The 20,014-nt window shown below is 36.6% G+C and overlaps 1 protein-coding gene and 1 non-coding gene across 2 annotated transcripts; both read left to right on the top strand.

Annotated features, from left to right (window-relative positions):
* Positions 1-924: 924 nt before the first annotated feature.
* Positions 925-1,027, top strand: LOC149530192 (U6 spliceosomal RNA). The gene has a single exon (XR_016359356.1). It is a non-coding gene; the product is annotated as a U6 spliceosomal RNA (small nuclear RNA).
* Positions 1,028-17,394: 16,367 nt separating this feature from the next.
* On the top strand, positions 17,395-19,296 carry LOC149530191 (uncharacterized). The gene is made up of 5 exons (XM_089808174.1): positions 17,395-17,604; positions 17,710-17,905; positions 18,173-18,591; positions 18,733-18,952; positions 19,040-19,296. The coding sequence occupies exons 1-5, from the start codon at positions 17,395-17,397 to the stop codon at positions 19,294-19,296; spliced, it is 1,302 nt and encodes a 433-aa protein (XP_089664300.1).
* The last annotated feature ends 718 nt before the right edge of the window (positions 19,297-20,014 follow it).

The following is a 20,014-nucleotide window of genomic DNA, read 5'->3' as shown; positions in this document are numbered from 1 at the left end:
AAATGTAAATGGCCATAAAACCCCTTGAAAGTGCTCTAAAAGTGTTATTATGCCGTGTAACTTTCCCTTGACTGATGCTACATCCATGTGGGGCTCCTAACTGAAGTCAAACTATTGCATTCATTTCCAAGACTTTGATTTTATAGGCTCAAAAATGCCCTTGTTGACTACATGAATCTATACACAACTCTTTCAATTGATGACTACATCTTCATTTAGTTTTCATTTAAAAGATAAATATGATTTTCTTGTAGAATGATGTTTCAAGTGCTTGCATGATATGAAGAGTGGCATTTGAATTCTTTTGAACCACTGTTTCATGACTATGTCACCCTCTACTCATCATAATAGTCCTTATGCCATTTGCATCATGTCTTCTCTTTTATCACTTGATAACAGCTTTGGTATTAGCATGCTTCATTGTGTCATCAGCATATGTACCCCTGCTCTCCTTGTGACAATTTCACCCTTTTTGATAGTGTTCTTCATGACTATGCTCTATGACATGCCCATCTCAATTTTCCTTCTAGCATGTTATCGTCTGTATAAGACAATGTATGCGCTCTGAATGGAACTTATCTTTGAAGGGGTGCCAATGCTAAATCTAGATCCTTTTCCAAGATGTAAACTTAGGGGATCTCTTTCTATAAGATATTATTTCCCTTTTATGGTCATGCTAATGATTGATTTGATTATGTGTGCATTTAATGCAAATAAATTGTCTGATTGAAATGCAAATAACAAGAAAGTATATATATGAGAGCTAAGCACATGTATTGATCAGATTTGAGACATGAAGATGGATGATATGAAATGATAAATAAAGCACAAAAATTACCTTGAAATTGAATTAGGGGGGTCATCTTAGATCTTAAAAAACTACTATCAAAATCTGTCAGAAACAAGAATTGTTCTAGATTACGAACCTGTTCGAAGACATCCAATAAAATTGGAACAATACAGAGAAGATTAGCATGGCCCCTATATAAGAATGAAATGCATAAATCAAGAAATGGTTTAGTAAACAATGTTGCAAAATAGGTTAAATTCTCTTCGGCTCCCAAGTGAAACGTTACAAGACCTAAGAACTCATATCTATTGGATCTAAAAAATATAAAATCCACTAACAAGGACAATCTAAAGTAGTCAAGGATGACCTAAAGGGTAAAGGAAAACCCGGGTCAAGGACGCAATTGTCCTTGACCTATTCTGCACAAATTTTTGAGATCTGAAGATCTACTTGCAACCTAAAACTCTAGTTTTGAGATCCAAAACTCTTGCTCTGCAAAATGTTTAAATTTGCACCTCAACACAAGAAAATGGTAAAATAAGAAAGAATGTAAAATAAAACAAATGTAAATATTCACCTCGCTTGTCAAATCTCTATGGATGGATCTGGTTCCGCTATCCACAAGGATGTATACAAGCTTGTATGTAAATGTGTGAATGATATAGAATGGTAATGTAGTATGTCTCCACAAATGCAATAGATCTACAATGTCAAATCATACATATGTGAATGTAAGTTGTAATGCCTACCCTTAATTGACTTTTCATGTCACATTGTCAGATTCTTTTAAGTTTGGTTTATGATTAACGATACTTGGTTATTGGATTTGATTTGATGTTATTTCATACTCTATTTATATATGTGATGAGTTAATTATTTCATGTGTTCATGATTACTCTTTTGATGGTGATGTTAGTATATAGTGATTTTAGTTATCTCATGATGATAGATAGATGGATTATTTATATCCAGTTTCTATAGTCACTTACCCCATACTTGCATGCGTATGGTGTACCTATATGTTTTACTTTATGTTCGACATTTCTGATGTGGTTGAGGGAGGGAGTCGTAGTCACTTGCTAGTCAGGATCTACATGATGCATCACTACCCGCCATTGCATGTTTGGTTTAGATTATACGTGTATGTAAATGCTCGAATTTTATGTAGATTGCAAGTATTGGGCATCAACTTCCCTGAATTGTCAAGATGAGCGTGCCCTATCGCAGTATCTCAATGGTAAAAGAGAGGAGATAATTCTTGAGTCCAAATCCTAATCTTAAGCCAATTGTCCTATAAAGTAGGACAAGTATTTGAGTTGTTTACCCTTTCAAATTCATCAAGTGACGTAAATTTGTGATTTTTACCCTTGAGTCTGATCTAATATTATGTACTTTATTATGGGTTTTTGTATTTAATTTTGTGGGTCTGTTGTGATTTTCAATTATAATTAAATCAAATTAAAAGATAATTTAATTTAAAAAATTATAAATAAAATTCAATATTTAATTATATTTAATTAATAGAGAAATTTATTAAATAAAAGAATTAAATTTAAAGATTTAATCAAAGTTCTAATTTTGGCATAATCATATTTATTTAATTTAATAATAATATATTTAGGAGTTCATTTTTATAATAAACACTAAATATTATTATTATTTAAATTAATAAATATTATATTATAGACACTTGTAATTTAATTAAAAAGAGAAAGGAATTGATTTAATAAAGTTATTTTAATTAAAGTTGCAAAAAGGTCACAAATGAAATTAAAATATAATAAAATAATAAAGGAAAAGAGTTTTGTGTGATTACAAAATCAAAGTCCTAATTTGTGGAAAGCTCTTTATTAAGAAATTAGAGGTCATTTCTCCACACACAGAGTTTGATGAGCCGATTTCTAAGAAGAGGGTTTTCGAAAGAAGGGGAAATTGCTTGCGAGCTCTGTGCGTTCATTGTTTAGCATCAAATTCAAGTAGGATCACATGAGTTTTGCATAGTAGTTTCTTCTATGAAATCATTATGTCTTCTTTGTGATTGGTTGATCTATTTCAAAATTCATTTGGGTTGAAACCCTTGTTTGAGGAAATTGATTTCCATTATCGAATTGTCTGTGATTTAAATCTGAAAACCTTGTTTAAGAATTTGATTGTTCTTCATTCGAAATCCTCTATAAAAAAATTGATGATTTTGAAACCCATGTTTTGTTAGTTTAGAGATTCATATTTTTTATTCGCGTAGGGTTTGAACAATAAAGAAATCAAGATGATTGTTCGTATTTGTTCTATTAGATCTAGATTGGAAAATTATCAAATATATATATATTTAAATAATTACGACAATATAAATTACTCTGATAATTATAAAAATATAAATTTTAACAAACAAAATTATTGAGAAGTTTCATCTTAATTTGAGGGGGGGGGGTTGGAAACAATTTTTGTTTTGATTTAAAATATATAGTTAGTGGGAGGTGGGCCACCACCCCACCTCCCCTCCTCTTCCTAACCCCATCGATGATGATTTTAATGTTGCTTGCACAACAGTATTTATGCAACAACAACATGTACTGTTGGCGCAGTACTCTGTTGCTACGGCAACCCTGCATACAAGTCGGTGGGCCTTTAAACATGTTATTTATATATGATTTTTTTAATTAGTTTTTTTAAGTATTTTAAATTTGTTAAGATTTTATAATTAATAAATATTTAAATATAATTTTAAATTGTTATATTAATAAGGAAGGAGATGCAGGGGGAGGATTCCTACGAATCGGTGGCATGGTGACAAGGGAAATGATTTTAGAGGGAGAAAATATCTTCCTACGACTCATTCGATGGAGTCGGGGGATTCAATTGATATTGAAGTTTCTGAAGATATTGAATTGGATATTAATCTCAGGAAAAAATGGTAGTTATTTGTCATTTTATTGGGGTGAGACATAACAAGGTGCAAATCAAAGATTGGATTCACAAGAACTAGGGTGAAGATATTGTTGTGAAATTCATCCCCAAAGGATTCTTCATTGTTGTCTTTCAAGAAGAATCTGTTCGAAGCAAAATCCTGGATCAACAAAATTAGTTCTTTGAATCTTCTTTGTTATATATCTAGCCTTGGCAAACGAATTTTCACCTGATCCCTCTAGTAGTTTATGAGGAACCGATTTGAATATTAGGGAGACGAGACTTTAGAACATATTGGTCGATCCATGGGGACTCTATTAGAAGTGGATGAAGAGATTATAAGAAATGATTCTTATCTTTTTGCAAGAATCAAGATTGCAATTGTCAAATGAATCTTGTCATCTATTAATCTTAAGTCAGGGAGTGGCGTATGGGTACAGAGAGTTGAAATTGAACTGCCAATTTCTGAGGAAAGGAAAGAGGGAAATAATCTCCCTGTGGGTAATCACTAGCAAAAGAACAAATTAGAAAAGATTTGGATCCCCAAGAAAATAATTTTAAAAACTATACTTGTGAATTAAAAGACCAATTCTCTGAAGTATATATTTTTGGGAGAAGGAGAATGCTCTAATTCGAAAGTTGATCATTCAACTCGATGTAAGTCAGTGGATGTAAGGACCCTCCTCATATGTAATTATAAAATATGAATTCTCTGTTAAAACCGTTATAGGAGATTGAAATGGATATGAAGTAATGCTTATATTGTGAATCTCCTAATGAAATTTAGAGTAGTTGATACATCCATGTTTTATATACTCATTGATTAGCGAACTTCTACATTATCTCAATTGTTTAAACATTGAAATTTTACTAACGATGATATGAGGCATTTTCACCTGATGATAAGGGTGTTGATTTCGGTATCCTGATGATTAAGTTTTATGCTTCAGATAGTTCGGTATTCTTTAATTGGTGTTGTTATGATGATTAAGTGTATGCATGCCTAACAATGATTATTCTGGTACTTTAATTTGAATTAATGAATAAGTTATGTTCTATTGATTATGTGATTTGGATGATTAAATATGGGTAGAAATGAATTAAATAATTCATTTTATGAAAGATTCATGCTCTGATTTATGTAACTATCCAAATAGTTTTTTTTAATATATATGCATGTGATTTTCTTGAGCTATTGATGTGTGCAATGAGTGTGCAAGATATTTTAGCCAAAAATTTTAATGGAGAAACAAAACTGAACCCTATGTATCAATTGTGGAAACCCAGGGTTAAATCTGATGAAAGATGCAAACCTTGTTGTTTGTATTTTATTTGTGTTGTGGATTAGGTGAATGTATCATTCTGTAATCAGTAAATGTTAATGCTTCGTAATATTATTTTTTTAGTGTCACTTGACATTTGTGAATTGTGTATACATTCCAGCATGATAGTTAGAGGGAACCGAGTAACCTAAAGATTTAAGTTGGATTTGGTTAACCTTTTGTTAATCAGTTAGTATTGAGATTAATTTACCCTAATTAAGATTAGTGAGTTATCTATATTTTTGAAGGTTGTTAGTAAATCCTAAAATATTCCTAGCTTTGATAGGTCTCAAATTAATCCTAAAAACCTAAAATCTTTAAATCTAAGTACCTAAGGGGTATGGGTATGGGTTGGGGACATTTTCCACCCCCTGAGCCCCTTTGGTTGACTTTTATGGTCACTCAAAAACCCCATTTTTGCTTCAGTACGAAAATTGATGGTCTCCTTCATGAGTTGGTGACTTTAACTCCACCTTCAGGTTTACCTAATGTCTAGTTGAGTTACGATCACATTAATAGGTTTTTTTTGAGAAGTTTTGGTTGTTACCCAATCTCTAGTTTTAGAGAAGTTTTCAAGATTGAAGGGAAGGAAGAGAAAAGCTCATCTCAAACTGGATCATTTTACCATAACCTTATTGTGAAGGTAGGAGTTCTTCATCTCTTTTGTTCATGTTGTTCATGTTGTTCATGCTTGATTCATGCATAAGTCATCGTATTTTCTTTTTCATTGTATGCTTGTATATGTGTTGAGTATGTTTGGGAGGGATTGAAACATGTTTTCTTGAATGTTTTCCTTCATGTTTTGCTTGTTTTTCGAAGGGATTTTGTGGGTTGTTTTGGCATTACTCACCCTTGGATAGGGAAGAAGTGGCCATGTACGAGGGAAGGGCTTTAGTTGGACCCCAATAGTGTAGAGTCTCTTCTCAAGACGAGAAGAAGAAAAGAGGGTAGGGTGTTATGGGCCCCTACTTGTCATCACATACTATGTTTTGAAATTGTGAAATTTGAAGAAGTGAGAGAATGAAAATCCTTGTATTATTGGCCTCGAAAGGGCATTTGTGGAAGAACGAAAGTTCTTGAGATTTTAGCCTCGAAAGGGCTATGTTATGGTATTGTGGTCGATGTCTCCTATTGGGAAAATCCACCTTATCCCTAGTTTGGTTCAATTTTGAACCTATTGTGCAAATCGAGATGGGAATGCATGCTTGATGTGTTCTTCATGATATGTTTGTTTTGTCTCAGGGTTCGTTTTTCGTCTTCTCCATGCTCACCGTGATGTATTGAAGATATTGAAAAGGATACCTTGTTTGGGACCAAGAAGAGAATTCAAATTGTACTGTAATATTATGTAAAAGTGTATTTAAACTCTTGTTGAAGTGGCAAGGATGTCGAGTTTTTTTACTGGTTCTTTCCCAAGGAAGCCTTGAACCAGGTTGAATAATAGAAGATGATTTTGCATATGAGATTTTTGTATTCAGTTGTGCATACATTTACTAGATATTAGATGTGATGACAATTCTACTTCACTGCGGCATTCTCATGTTTGGTAATCATATTCATCTAATCTAGACTAATTTGATAGAATGATGATATTTTGTTATACAATTTAAGATTCCAAGTATGTTAAGGAAAATTCGATGCTTGATTTGGACTCCATTGTTTTTTTTGTAATTTCTTAGGAATAAAAGTAATCCTATGTCTTGGTTTAAAGCACAATAATTGAACTCGATGAATGTAATCAACATTAGAAAGAAAATCAATAATATTGCCCTTGGTTTATTAGACATAGTTGGCTTAAATCTAATTAGAAAAGAAAAAGTATATATATTCCCTTGTCAAAGATGAAATTACATTAGAAAATTTAAAACTTAGAGAAAAATATGGTTTTGAAAAAAAAAAAAATCCCCAAGGAGCAAAAACACTCTCTGGATTTTGTATGGAAAGCAAATCAAGTCCCTTTTAGAAATAGAGAATATTCTAATTGATTCCTTTTTAAAAAAAAAAATTATTTTCTAAATTTAGTAAAGAAAAAAAGAGACTTTTAACCTAATAAATAAATACTAAATCAAATATCCTCATAAGCTTAACCCCAAGTCTCACCAACTAATCTTTATGTGATAACTTATACACTTATCACCCCACTCAATCTTTTCCTTGGCGTCAGATTGGTCAGAGGGGCAGACCTAAACTTGTGAACTAAAGTCAATCAATATAATGGTTGAAGTGACCCTTGTATCCTCCTAGATTTTCACAGGTTTACTTAGACCATGTGTTGGCTAGGAAAGTGGTTTGTTGGGAGGGGCATTTAAGCCAATGTTTTTGCATGAGTGTTAAACATTTTTTCCTTCCCCTTTTGTAGCCCCTGACCTTGGCTCTGTCCACGCACGTAGGAGGGTACACAACCCTATCAACGCAAGGCTTGGGCAGCGTACCCGCCTTGGAGACCGCCCAAGGAAGTCTCGATTGGTGTGTGGCAAGTGGGTGAGTGGAGGGTTAGTGGTAGGTAGTATGTGAGTGGTTAGAGGGTTAATGCGGGTTAGTTAGGTTAGTTGTAGGTTTAATAAAGTTTAGTTTTAAATTAGTGTAGTTAAAAGTTAGAGTATTATTAATGTTAGTAAATTTAATTAAATGAAATTTATTTAGTCTTAATTTTCAATAATTTATTTTAGTTGCGACTTTAAATGTTAGTATTATGATAGTTAGTTAGTAGTAGGCAATTTAGTATCATAGACATTAGCAATGTTAGAACTTATATTTATTGTAGTATTAGTAAAAGTTATTTAATTAGTTTAGTTTTAAATTTAAGTGGGATTTAGTTAGTTTTATTTTTCCTTGGTAATTTAATGAATGTTTTTTTTTTTTAAAGGAAATTTAAAAGTATTTTCTAAATTAAGGATAGAAGCGAAGATTAATTAACTTGGTGTTTAATGAATAGATTCTTATTTTTAAAAAATTTAATTGTATGATCGAAGTATTATTTAGTTATCTTAATTTTCAAAATAATATATTTAATGAAAATTTGTAAGAATTGGGAGTAGAACGTGATTAGGGTAGTGATGATATGTTGATGTTAGTAAATCATAATAAACTAGTTTTCTTTTAAGTAATAGATAGTGTTAATTGTGTGTAGGATATCGAAGTGTGTTTCAAGGTTAGAGGTCTTGTTTATGTTTGATTAAATAAAGTTTAGTTAATTTAATGCTAGGTGTTATTTTAGATAGTTAGTTCTATGATTGTGATTTCTAAATAATTAGAGTTATATTTACTTAAATTGTTATTAGAAGAATTCAATTATATCGTTTATTAATATTTTGATTAGTTAACATTATAGTGGATAATAATAAACGTTTTAAATCTATTGAGTCGACCTCACATTTTGATATCAAGTTTGTTGAGAAGGTTATAAAGTTAATTTAGTATTTAGTAAAGTTCTACATTTTAAGAAAAGTTAATATCATTATTGGTTAATATGTTGTCTAAGATAAGTTAGTTAGCATATTTAATTTGTCTTAAAATTAATCAAGTTTTATTATAAGTGATTATAGTGTTCTTAAATTGAAAGTTAATATTATTTTATCTTAAAATGTTTTAGATTAGTAAAGGTTGTAAAATTAAGTTAGATTATTAGATTAAATGTTAAGTGTTGATTTATACATCCAGATGGTTGTTTAGTATTGGGAGTTAAGAAAATTTGATTTATTTATTCTAGTTATAATAGATTACTTTAAAATTAAAGTAATAACGAAACAATTGTCGAAATCAATTTAATAACGAATGCCCAGATTTAACGATCTTTTCCTTATTTATTGATTATAAACTTATATGTCAGGACATCGGTAGAGGGTCACGTAGCTGTTTCTCATTATACCTAAACCTTAACATGTGCAATTCAATGTATCAAACTTAGTGGTGTTATTATTTTTGTTTTTATTTTAAAAAGAAAATTGTTGGTGGGTTTTTGCCCTTTGGATTTTTGGCATGACAGTGGAGGTGATGAATGCTCTAAAAATGTATATGCAATATGATACTGAAGTGGATTATGATTGAGACTCTGAAAATAGTTTCTTTGGTTCAAATGAATTAGGAAATGTGGATCCTAGAAATATGAGTCAATTGGCTAATGTTCTACTTGGTAAATCCAAAGTAGATAGGGGTAGGAGATCTAACAAATAGAAGAGGGAAGAAAGGGCTAATGAGAAAGGTATCATCAATGTTTTTTATTATCTTAGAAAGACAAAGGAGTAGGATGCTCCCTTAGTGAGAAACGAAAATCTCTACATGGAATGTCAGGGGATTATTGAACCTTGACAAAAAATGTTTGGTTAAACGAGCGTTAAACGAAATGGAAGGAAATCTGATCATTTTTCAGGAGATGAAAATCAATTTGGATAAAGCTCTTAGCTTCTTGCAGTCTTGTAATAAATGGGAAGGTTTCTTTCAAGAAGTGGTTGGGGCCTTTGGTGGTTTGGACATCTTATGGAATCTGAATTACATTAAAGTTACCAAATTAGAGAGATCCCATCACTAGATTTATGGAAAAGTTTTCAATCAGAAGAATAACTTGGATTTTCCTTTCTTTAATGTTTATGGACCAACTAAAATTGGAGACAAACTTAAGGTCTAGACTGAAATTTCTGATAAGTTAGCTTCGATAGATGGTGGCAAGGTTATATTAGCAAGAGATTTTAATGTTGTTCTTGATAGAGGATAAATCTGGGGGTTTAAGGATGACTTCTCAAGTCATGGTGGACTTTAGATTATTCATGAATAACAATCATTTATTTGATGTTATCTCAACAAACGGTAAATTCACATGGACTAACTATAGGGAGAAATTCACCAGAATTTCAAAGCGATTGTACAAGTTTCTGGTTGGTTCTTTTTGGGTTGATTCTTCTTTTGCAATGGAATCTTGTATTCTTCCATTTTCCTTATCTGATCGTTTCCCAGTACAACTTTCTATTTTGTTTTCTTCTCAAAAGGGTAAAGGTAGTTTCAGATTCCAAAACATGTGGTGAAGAGACAAGGATTTTTTTCCAAATTTGGAAGCTTGGTGGCAAGATAGTAATACTTTTAATGGAACTCCTAGTTTTTGTTTCTCTAAAAGATTGAAAGTATTAAAAAGTAAGATCAAAATTTGGAATAAGGAATGCTTCAAAAATATTTTTGTAGTAAAAAACAAAATTGAATCTGCGTTAGATGTGTTTAACAACCACATCATTCCAGTAGGTATGTCTAATGAAGATTTCTTAGAGGAGAAAAGCTTGAAAAATGAACTTGCAAAAACCCTGCTTAGAGTAGAGGTGTTTTGGAGGGATGTCCAAGGATTGTCGGATTGGTGTTGGTGATCTAAACACTAAGTTCTTCCATGCTTTGATTAAAGCTAGAAGAGCCTATAATAGGATTAGACGTATCCGAAAGGATCAAGATATTTGGATTGAGGATGTGTTGTGGTTTCATAATGCACGTCCCATTTCACCTAGAAATGGGGGCCCCCTACTTTATTTGTTAGCTTTTTGGATCCCTAGTCTAGGATCCGAGTCTTTTTTAAGGTTTTATCTAGTGTTTTCTATTTGAAAACCCAAATTTCAAAAATCATCATGTGAGAGGATAAGTCATTTTTGCAAAGAAAAAATGGCGCACCAGCATAGCTCCTCAGGTGCGCTAGTGTACCAAAATTCAAAGGAAAGCACACAAAGAGAAGGCATTTCTCCTTGGTGATGCACAATTGCACAACACCAAAGGGTGCACCAAGTCCCAGGTCTATAAAACTTGGGGACCCCCCCCCCCCCCTCTTCCCTTGTCACCTTATTTTCTTGCTCCAAGCCTCTCGTATCACACCACCGTACATCATCAGGTGTGCAACTCTACATCATCGTTCCCTACTTCACACCTGCACAAAAACAAAAAACAATTAAAACACTAAGTAAAGGTGTACAACAAAAAACCTATCTTGGTGCGTTGTTGCGCACCTTTTATTTTACAAAACATTAAAAAACTAAAACACTTAACACAAAAAGAAGGTGCACAACAATGCACCTATCTAGGTGCACTGTTGCGCACCTTCTTCTTTTTGAAATCCTAAGAAACTAACTAAGAAAACTAAGACACCTATAAAGGTGCACAGTTGCGCACCTTTATCCTCCTTATGCATTGAAGATGATATATAAGGATACGCACTAGGTGCACCCCATGAGGTGCACTAGTGCGCACTCTCAAATATTAGAGTTTTATAAGAATAAAGGCCCACCTAGTGTACCTCTGAGGTGAGCCAGGTGTGCCCTTTTATGCTTTCCAAGCTTAAATTTAGGTTTTTAAAGTGTTTTCGTCATTTAGGTTTTTTGGGTTTTGTTCGAGTCATCGTTAGGGTTGGTATTAATTGATTTTTCTTTGACTCTGAACTAGTAGACATTGTTTTTGTGCAGATTCAATGGCTTCTTCATCGTCCTCCCTTGCTACAAAGATGGTTCCCAAACCCATGGTATTCAAGTTTCAAGGTGTTTCGACGAAGTCACGTTTCCAAGATGATTATTCAGAGATCCGAGACACCAAATTTGGTCATACAAACTTGAGCCCATTCCCAGTATTGGGAAACAAACCTACAAAAAGGTCCTCGATGATTTCTACTCTTATCCGATCAGGACTAGTTAGTATAGCATCACACTTAGTATTGGTGCAATCCTCAGAGTTGATCATGACACTAGCAGAGAACTATGTCTCTGAAGAAAGGGTCATAAAGAGTATAACTGGAGAGATCGCACTAGATCTTCAACCTAAGAACTTAGAGAAGGTGTTCCATCTTCCAAGGATAGATCAGTTCATCAAATTAACCTATCACCAAGCAGAAAGATGGTATAGGGAACACATAGAGGAAGCGTTTGAAATCTTCCAGTCTGCATACCTCATTGATAAGACTCCTCTAGGTTGTAAGCAAGCAAAGTAGACATGGCAAGAGGTTACATGAAAGAGGATATCAAATATTCTATAATACTCTTGACTAGTGTCATGGGGTTGCCAGCATCAGGACACCTGAACATATGAATGGTGCATTTTATTGAGACTATTACAATAGCGGAGATGCCAATTGATTAGGCTTCAATTCTTAGTGAGAACTTGGGTGAGCAGCTAGTGGCGATTAAGAATAACCATAAGTTCTACATGGCATCTTATTTGGTGTACCTATTAGCTGCAAGGGCAACAAACTATCCAAGATTGTTTAAAAAGGAGAGTATGCAAGATGCAAATGCATGGCCATATATAGTTTATCCCCAGTTGGTAAAGAAAAAGCTTCCAAAACATAGCAAGGAATACAAGATAGTAAATGATGCATTTATATTCGCAATTATCTAGTTTATTGAGGGGGATTATGCGAAGAGGATGTAAGATGAGGCAGCGGCTAAGATTTCAGAGGTTGGAGCCTACTACATCCAGTATCAGACATTCATCTATTTAAGGGTAGCGAATATCACTCTCAATCCCAAGAATCTCCCTAGATATCGAAGTGACAAACTTATACTGTTGGAGATCACTCGACAACTCTTGTCTGCATATGACAAAGTTAGGAAGCAACATAAGATAACCTGGGTGTGGCCCATTACTATAGGATCGTTTAGTGTGGTCCGGGGACAAGATATTCCATCTTTTGAGTCTGAGTGGGATCAATATCCTTTGGATGAATATAATTCTCCTCGGCCCTATTTTGATAACATTAGTAGAGTACAATACTTAGCTAGCAAGACATTTCAACATGAAGATGCAATCAAGGATCACTGGATGACTATGATATCCGAATAAGGGATTATTGTAGGATGACTCTCTATTTGGCAACCAGTGCTTTGAAGATAAAGGTTCCTTTGAAGATAGTGCAATAGGATATCGAGGATGTTCTTGATCCATTGTTCAATAGGGAGAAGATTGGTGATTGACCAATTATGAATGTTGAGATTGACAAAGAAGAAAACTCAACTATCAATCATAGGGCTAGGCATGTCATAAAACTGACAAAGTATTGGATCAAAAGACCTTTCAAGTTGGATCCAATTCCTCAAGCGGTAGTTTTCCACACTACGGCCCGCCTAGCAAAAGGTCAACGAGCTTAGGTAACAATACCTACTTTTACAGCTCAGCCCACTATGAGGTAGGAAATAGTGCACCAACTTGACAAATAAGTTGGATATTACAAGGCTCAAAAAGGTAAAGGTAAGAAGAAGAGAACTTCTCCTCAACAAGTTGAGCTAGAAGAGGAAGCAACTCAAGCACCGCCACAACCAAGGGCAGAAAATCTACAAGGGTTAGAAAATATTTGTTGGTAAACAGATTTGTCCTTTCTTATTTCTTGTGAAGATATGACTCTTAAAGCCTAATTGATGAACAATATCTATTTACAACAATTGAAAAGCCATTCTTTGATTACTAGCTTCTCTCTAAATTGGTAGGTACAACTCCCTATGTGAATGATGTTCAAGGAATTATGTTTTATTCCTAAAACTAATGTGGGGTATACTCTTAACCCGAGAGCAGAAGAGACAAACCAAATTAAGCCTAACTAGAACTTAATTTAGGCAAGAAAGACTTCTCAATATTGAAACAGATTCACGTATCCACACATCTTATGAATCCATAAATCTATTCGCATAAGACTAGAATAAGTTGAAATTCAAATCTAAACTATAACTGATAAATCAGGAACGTTGTCAGCCGACTGGATGGTCCCGTCAGTGTTTCTATAGCCAACGGAATGATTGTCGTTGGTGTTTTGTATTCTGTAGTTGACAGGTAAATAGTTTGTAGCGGACATAATGTTTGTGGCCAACGGACACCTTCGGGAAGGTTCGACGAATAGTATTTATATCCCGTCTGGGATCATTGTGAAGCATCCTCTACTATTCTCATCTTATAAAACATAATGTATGTCTGGCATATGCAAATATAACTCTGCTATTCTGTTCCATTGTCTGTATGCGTTCATTTCTTTACTAGTACGGTAAACATTTGGCATCGTTGCCCTATGAACTTGGAAGGTGGGAGGAATGAAGATTAATGCCAAATCAGCTTAACAAGGATCGAAATAAGGCCAAGGGAAAAGATGGAATCTGTACTGCACAAGAACATTTAATTCTAGCATAGCAGGCAGACCACCGACGAAGATTCCAAAAGATTGCTGAAGGAAACAAGAGTGTGGAGGCATTGTTGGAGGAGACTTGACAAGGAGTGGAATTGGTGGAAGAAGCACGGCAGGAGTTTTTGAATTCCTGTTCGCTGAGGGAAGAGAATCTAGACGAAAGAGCATCGCCTCGCACGGCTCAAAGTGTCGACGGAGCAAGAGTGTGGAGTGAACTCTTCATCCGAGATATACTTCCATAGGGGACGACTTTAAAAAACCCTTCTTCACCAAGGTTCACAACTGTTGAGTCCACCGGTGTGGGAGACCAGTCCGCTAGTGTGTAAGTGCAGTCTGTCGGTGTGGAAGTGCAGTCCTCTAGTGTTGCAGGACCGAGCAACGCTTGTTTACTAAAAACCAATCGTGATGGTGTTACCAAAAGAGAAATTGCCGAAGTTTGATGGCGACGATACGGCCAATACCATCCAACATTGCAAAACATGTGAAACGATTTGGAGGGAAAATGGCATAACTGATGAAGACAACTGGATGAGACAATTTTTGGCAACCCTACAGAGCGTGGCAATTGATTGGTTTACTAGTACAGATCCATAGAAGCTAGACAATTGGAATAACATCAAAAAGGATTTTCTTGCCAAATTTTAACTGTTGCGTGACGATAATGAAATTGTTGCAGAAATCTTCAATACCAAGCAGGGGAAGAACAAAACTATCCACATTTACACCAGGAAATTGAAAGATTTGATAAACAAAATGGAAAATAAGTCGGCGGACAAACTCCAAAAAAGGTGGTTCGTGGAAGGCCTACACCTAAACCTATAGAAGAAAATGAAAATTGTGCCGCCATCGTCATACATGGAAGCCTATAACAGAACCTTGAATCTCGAAAGTGAGCATAAGATAAAGAAGAAGAAGAAGACTAGTTTCTCTGATTTTGATGACGACGAGCCTTTCGGCGAAGATAGCAGGGACGATGAAGGCAGTAGCAAGGTGGTCTGTGCCCTGCAGAAGGACATGATCCGCATGATGGAGTTTAAAAACATGTAGAAGGAGCCAAAAAGCAGTGATCTGTGGTGCACAGAGTGCAAGATCGACGAGCATACTAAAGGATCCTATCCAAAGAATCAATTATGTGACATTTGTCAAATCATGGGCCATTCGAAAAAGGAATGCCCCTTTAACATAAAGACCAGAGGATCTCTGCAAGTGCTTCTTACGCAAGAGGCTTCTCCATCGGGTAGTAGCGAAAACACGAATATCGTTAGTGCTACATATGGAGGATACAGGAATAATCGGCGTGGACAGAACAACAACAACAATAACAATAACAATACAAGCAGAAGCCGAATCCAGTATGATGCAAATGGACGGCCGATTGTTCAGTGTTGCGCATGTAACTTGTGGGGACATTTTGCGCGGGAGTGTCCAACGATGAATACACCTCAACTCTTGTGTTGATGGTGCAGACCGAGCAATCACGACAACTCAAAGTGTCCAAAATCCAGAGTGAACTTGATCACTATCGAAACAGATGAGGAAGAAGTTATGGCAATTACGCGAAAATAAGAAAAAGAATACCTAGATAAGAAAAGAGGAAATTTGCGAAAGCATAGGCGGAGGTTGAAAATGTATCCCAAGCGGCCACACCTCAGGACACCACCAACACTTCAACAAGGAATTTCACGGAACAAAACATAGTACAAAATTTTTTGCAGACGGAGGTACCAATAAGGATAAATGATTTGCTTCTCACCATACCCCAACTCCAATCTGCTCTCTCAAATATTACACCAGTTCCAAACTCACTGGGAGACCCAAGTCGTGGGAAGGAAAAATCAGCGGAAGAATCAAGTCGAGGAAAGGAAAAGGAGATTGTTGAAGGCGGAGAAGATCAGATGTTGCTGGCACTGACATCCGAACGACACCTTGCAGTCATCGAGATGAGGATCCTTGGACATGTTCTCACGAACACAATAGTTGATGGAAGGTCCGACGTAAATGTATTGTCGGAAGAAACCTAGAGGAAACTTGGACAACCGACATTGTGGCCTTCGAGATTTCAGTTGCTGACCGCCGCTCAACATGGCATTAAACTATTGGGTATTCTCATGGCACAACCGGTAACCATTGGCACTCAGTCGTTCTTGATGGATTTCATGGTGATTCCATTAAAAAGAAAAGGATACAATGCCATCCTCGACCGTAGATGGCTTATCGAAGCAAGAGCCTGACACGATTGGAAGAACACCTTATCACTGGAAAGTAAAGGCCGTCGATTTGTCAATGATCTACATACCCAAATGGTAGGGGAAGAGGCCCTGTCATCAAATTCTGAGGAAGAGGAGGATGAAGGCAGATAACGGATGGAACCAGAGGGCATCCTCCAATTGGATGGGGGATCAACGGATGACGACTTGGATTCCGTCAACGGTCTCTACCACTAGCAAATGAAGGACTATGAATTATTTCACAACTGCAATGTTTTTTCAATTGAGGAAGGCTCGAGAGTGAACGAATATCCGAAGGAGTTTACCAAAGTAAAGGAGGGAGAGGCACCGTTGGATGTTACACCTGCCCATGCATTCACTGAAGGGGAGACAATCAAGTATAATGAAGCTATGCTGCAAACAATGAATTCGGGGGACGAGGCAGAGCCGAAGAACATACTAGTCAGAGATAACTGGGATCCAGTACTCAAAGCCACAGCATTCAAGATATTTCTAGAATACAAGGATGTGTTTGCATGGACATACAAGGACCTCAAGGGAGTATCGCCGAAATTATGTGTGCACCGCATCCCGCTAATGGAAGGAGTCGTACCTATATGAAAGTGACCCTACAGGATGAACAAGAACTATGCGGCACGGGTTACGGAAAAAATCAACTGGATGCTGGAAGCTGGCATAATCTTCAACATACAGACCAGTGAATGGGTGTCACCGATAGTCATCTCATTGAAGAAGGATACTACTCAGATCCGGATATGCATCGATTTCAGATGCCTGAATGCAGTCACAATCAAGGATCCCTTTTCGATTCCATTCACAAACAACATTCTGGAGGAGGTCGCGGGACATGAAATTTACTCCTTTATGGACGGGTTCTCCAGATACAATCAAATCTCTATAGTGGAGGAAGATAAGTTGAAGACAACATTTTTCGTCGAAGATGGGGTCTACGTGTACAACTAGATGCCATTTGGGTTGTGTAACGCGCTAGCCACATTCCAACAAATTATATTGCATATCTTCGACAAGATGTCCATGGGAAACTTCAAAGCCTTCCTGGATGATTGGTCAATATTTAGCACAGAGGACGGACACCTAGCAGCACTTGTTCAATGCATGGAGAGATGTCACAGAGCACAGTTGGCGTTGAATCCCAAGAAGTGCAGATTCATGGTTCTACATGGAAGACTGCTCAGACACATTGTCTGTAAGGAAGGGTTAAAGACAGACCCTGACAAGGTGAGAGTAATTCTTGAAATGTAGCCAACTACTAATGTGATGGAGGTAAATTCTTTTCTCGGGCATATAGGTTATTGCAGGAGTTTTATTAAAAAAATTTCCAAGGTGTCATACCCATTAGACAGGTTAACCTGCAAGGAAGAATCATTTAGATGGCACAAAGACCAGGATGAGGCATTTGAAGGGCTAAAGGTACGACTGGCTACGACACCCATCTTGGCATATCCAAACTGGAATAAAGAGTTTCATGTTCATGTGGATGTCTCTAACTATGCGATCGGCATGACCCTAGCACAGACAGGTAACCACGGACTGGATCACCCAATATACTTTTCCAGTTGGTTGTTATCAAAGGCCAAGTAGAACTACAGCACGACTGAAAGAGAAGTGTTGGGAATGGTCTATGCTATGCAAAAATTCCATCATTATTTGCTTGCTACACCGTTTGTGTTCTATGTTGATCACCAGGCCCTATTGTACATTATTAATAAACCTGTCATCCAAGGGAGGATCAGTAGATGCCTACTCCTGTTGCAGGAATTTACTTTCAAAATCATTGTCCAACCAGGAAAGAAACATGTCAGTGCTTACCACCTATCGCGGATCAAAATAGGGGAACCAGCAAAGGGTGTGCATGACGACTTTCCTGACACACAGCGATTTCAGATTGGGGTACTATTGGAATGGTACAAGAGTATCGGCGAGTACCTATCAACAGGACAATTTCCCACGAAGATGTCACCAAGTGAAAGGCGCACGTTGATAATCAATAGCCGTACCTTTCAATTGATCAACGGATTATTGTATAAAATGGGGCCAAATCATATTCTTCGGTGGTGTGTGTTAGAAGAAGAGGTACAGAAGGTGTTAAAAGAAGCACATGAGGATCCTGCAGGAGGACACATGGGACCCGACACCACTGCATGGAAGATATTGCTCGCAGGTCTCTGGTGGCCGACAGTGTACAATGACGCGCAAGAATGGATCGTCGAATGTGACACTTGCCAACGGGCCAGGAAGCCGCTGAAGAGAGATTTCATGCCACTTAACCCCTCCCATGCGTAGGAACTTTTTGAGCGGTGGGGATTAGATTTTATTGGACGACTGAGGTCGAGCAAAACTTGACAGTGCTGGTACATCATCGTTGCAACGGAGTACCTGACCAAGTGGGCGGAGGCACGTGCATTACTAGATAACTCGGCCGTCAACACTGCGAAATTTATTTATGAACAGATCATTACCAAATATGGAATCCCATTGCAATTAGCAAGTGATAGGGGAGGACATTTTGCGAATCATATTATTCGACTACTCACCACTCAGTTTAAGATTTATCATTCACTGTCAAGTCCGTACTATCCAAGAGAAAATGGATAGGCGGAGGCTACTAATAAAATCTTGGTATCCATCATCTACAAATCTTGTCCGATTGAAGGTGCTGACTGGGAGGAAAACTTAGCTGTCGCCCTATGGGCTTACCGCACGGTGTACAAGGTGACGACAGGGCACACACCATTCCAGTTAATGTTTGGACATGAAGTAGTAGTCCCAGCGGAATTCATGATCCCAAGTCTGCAAATAGAGTTAGAAAACAAGCTGGATGATGATGGAAGCTTACAAGAGAGGTTAAACAATCTGAATAAGCTGGAGGAGAAGCAATTGCTGGCACAGTGGGCGATGGAAGTGGCATAGAACAGACGCAAGGTTTGGCATGATAAGCATATGAAATGTAGCAGATTCCAACCGGGACAGTTAGTATTGAGTTATGATGGTCGCAATGAAATCAAGCTGGGAAAGTTTAAGGTTCAATGGGTTGGACCGTACTAGATCCGAGAGGTCAGGGACAATGGAGCAATCAAATTGTCAACCTTAGACGAGGAAAAGGTCTCGCAGGCAGTCAACGAATCCAAATTGAAACTATGCCATACTAGAAAGATGCAATTCTCCTTGTCGGCACTATCGCCGAACACTCAAAAGATTCCCTTATCATCATCATCGTCATTTGAAAATGGCCAGACTTCGACACCAATTTGAGATGCCCTGTATTTTTTTTCTTTTGAAAAAAAAAAAAATTAAAAAAAATTAAAATTGAAAAGGAATAAAATAAAATAAAAGAAGCCGCAGGAGAATGCCCTGCGAGAAACTCTCCGTGGGAGATGGCCCACGGGCACATCTCCGCGAGAATTTGCCGCAACCAACTCCCCTAACCGTGGGACTGTTAAAAATAAATCGCGTCGTGTTTTTCTTGCCGATGTTGTTATTTTATTTTGCCACTCCTGCATGCGACTCTTGCAATCACCATGTCGTAGTTCACAAAGGGATCTGGATCTGGTCGAGGTTCGTTCCGAAGAGTTTCAGTAGGCAAGATCTTCCCATTCACTTGTGACGCACAATCGAAGTGCTAGACGCA

This window comes from Cupressus sempervirens, chromosome 11, assembly GCF_028749045.1.
Source record: "Cupressus sempervirens isolate cs-2001-9-10 chromosome 11, ASM2874904v1, whole genome shotgun sequence".
NCBI lineage: Eukaryota > Viridiplantae > Streptophyta > Pinopsida > Cupressales > Cupressaceae > Cupressus > Cupressus sempervirens.
This window is presented reverse-complemented; position numbering and strand designations above follow the sequence as displayed.

Excerpts from the sequence above, each read along its gene's own strand:
- LOC149530191 (XM_089808174.1), top strand. The coding sequence starts at position 17,395 with ATGTCCATGGGAAACTTCAAAGCCTTCCTGGATGATTGGTCAATATTT. Across the intron at positions 17,605-17,709 it reads TAAAGACAGACCCTGACAAG|GTGTCATACCCATTAGACAG; the intron begins GTGAGAGTAATT and ends AAAATTTCCAAG. Across the intron at positions 18,592-18,732 it reads ATGACGCGCAAGAATGGATC|TGCTGGTACATCATCGTTGC; the intron begins GTCGAATGTGAC and ends AAAACTTGACAG.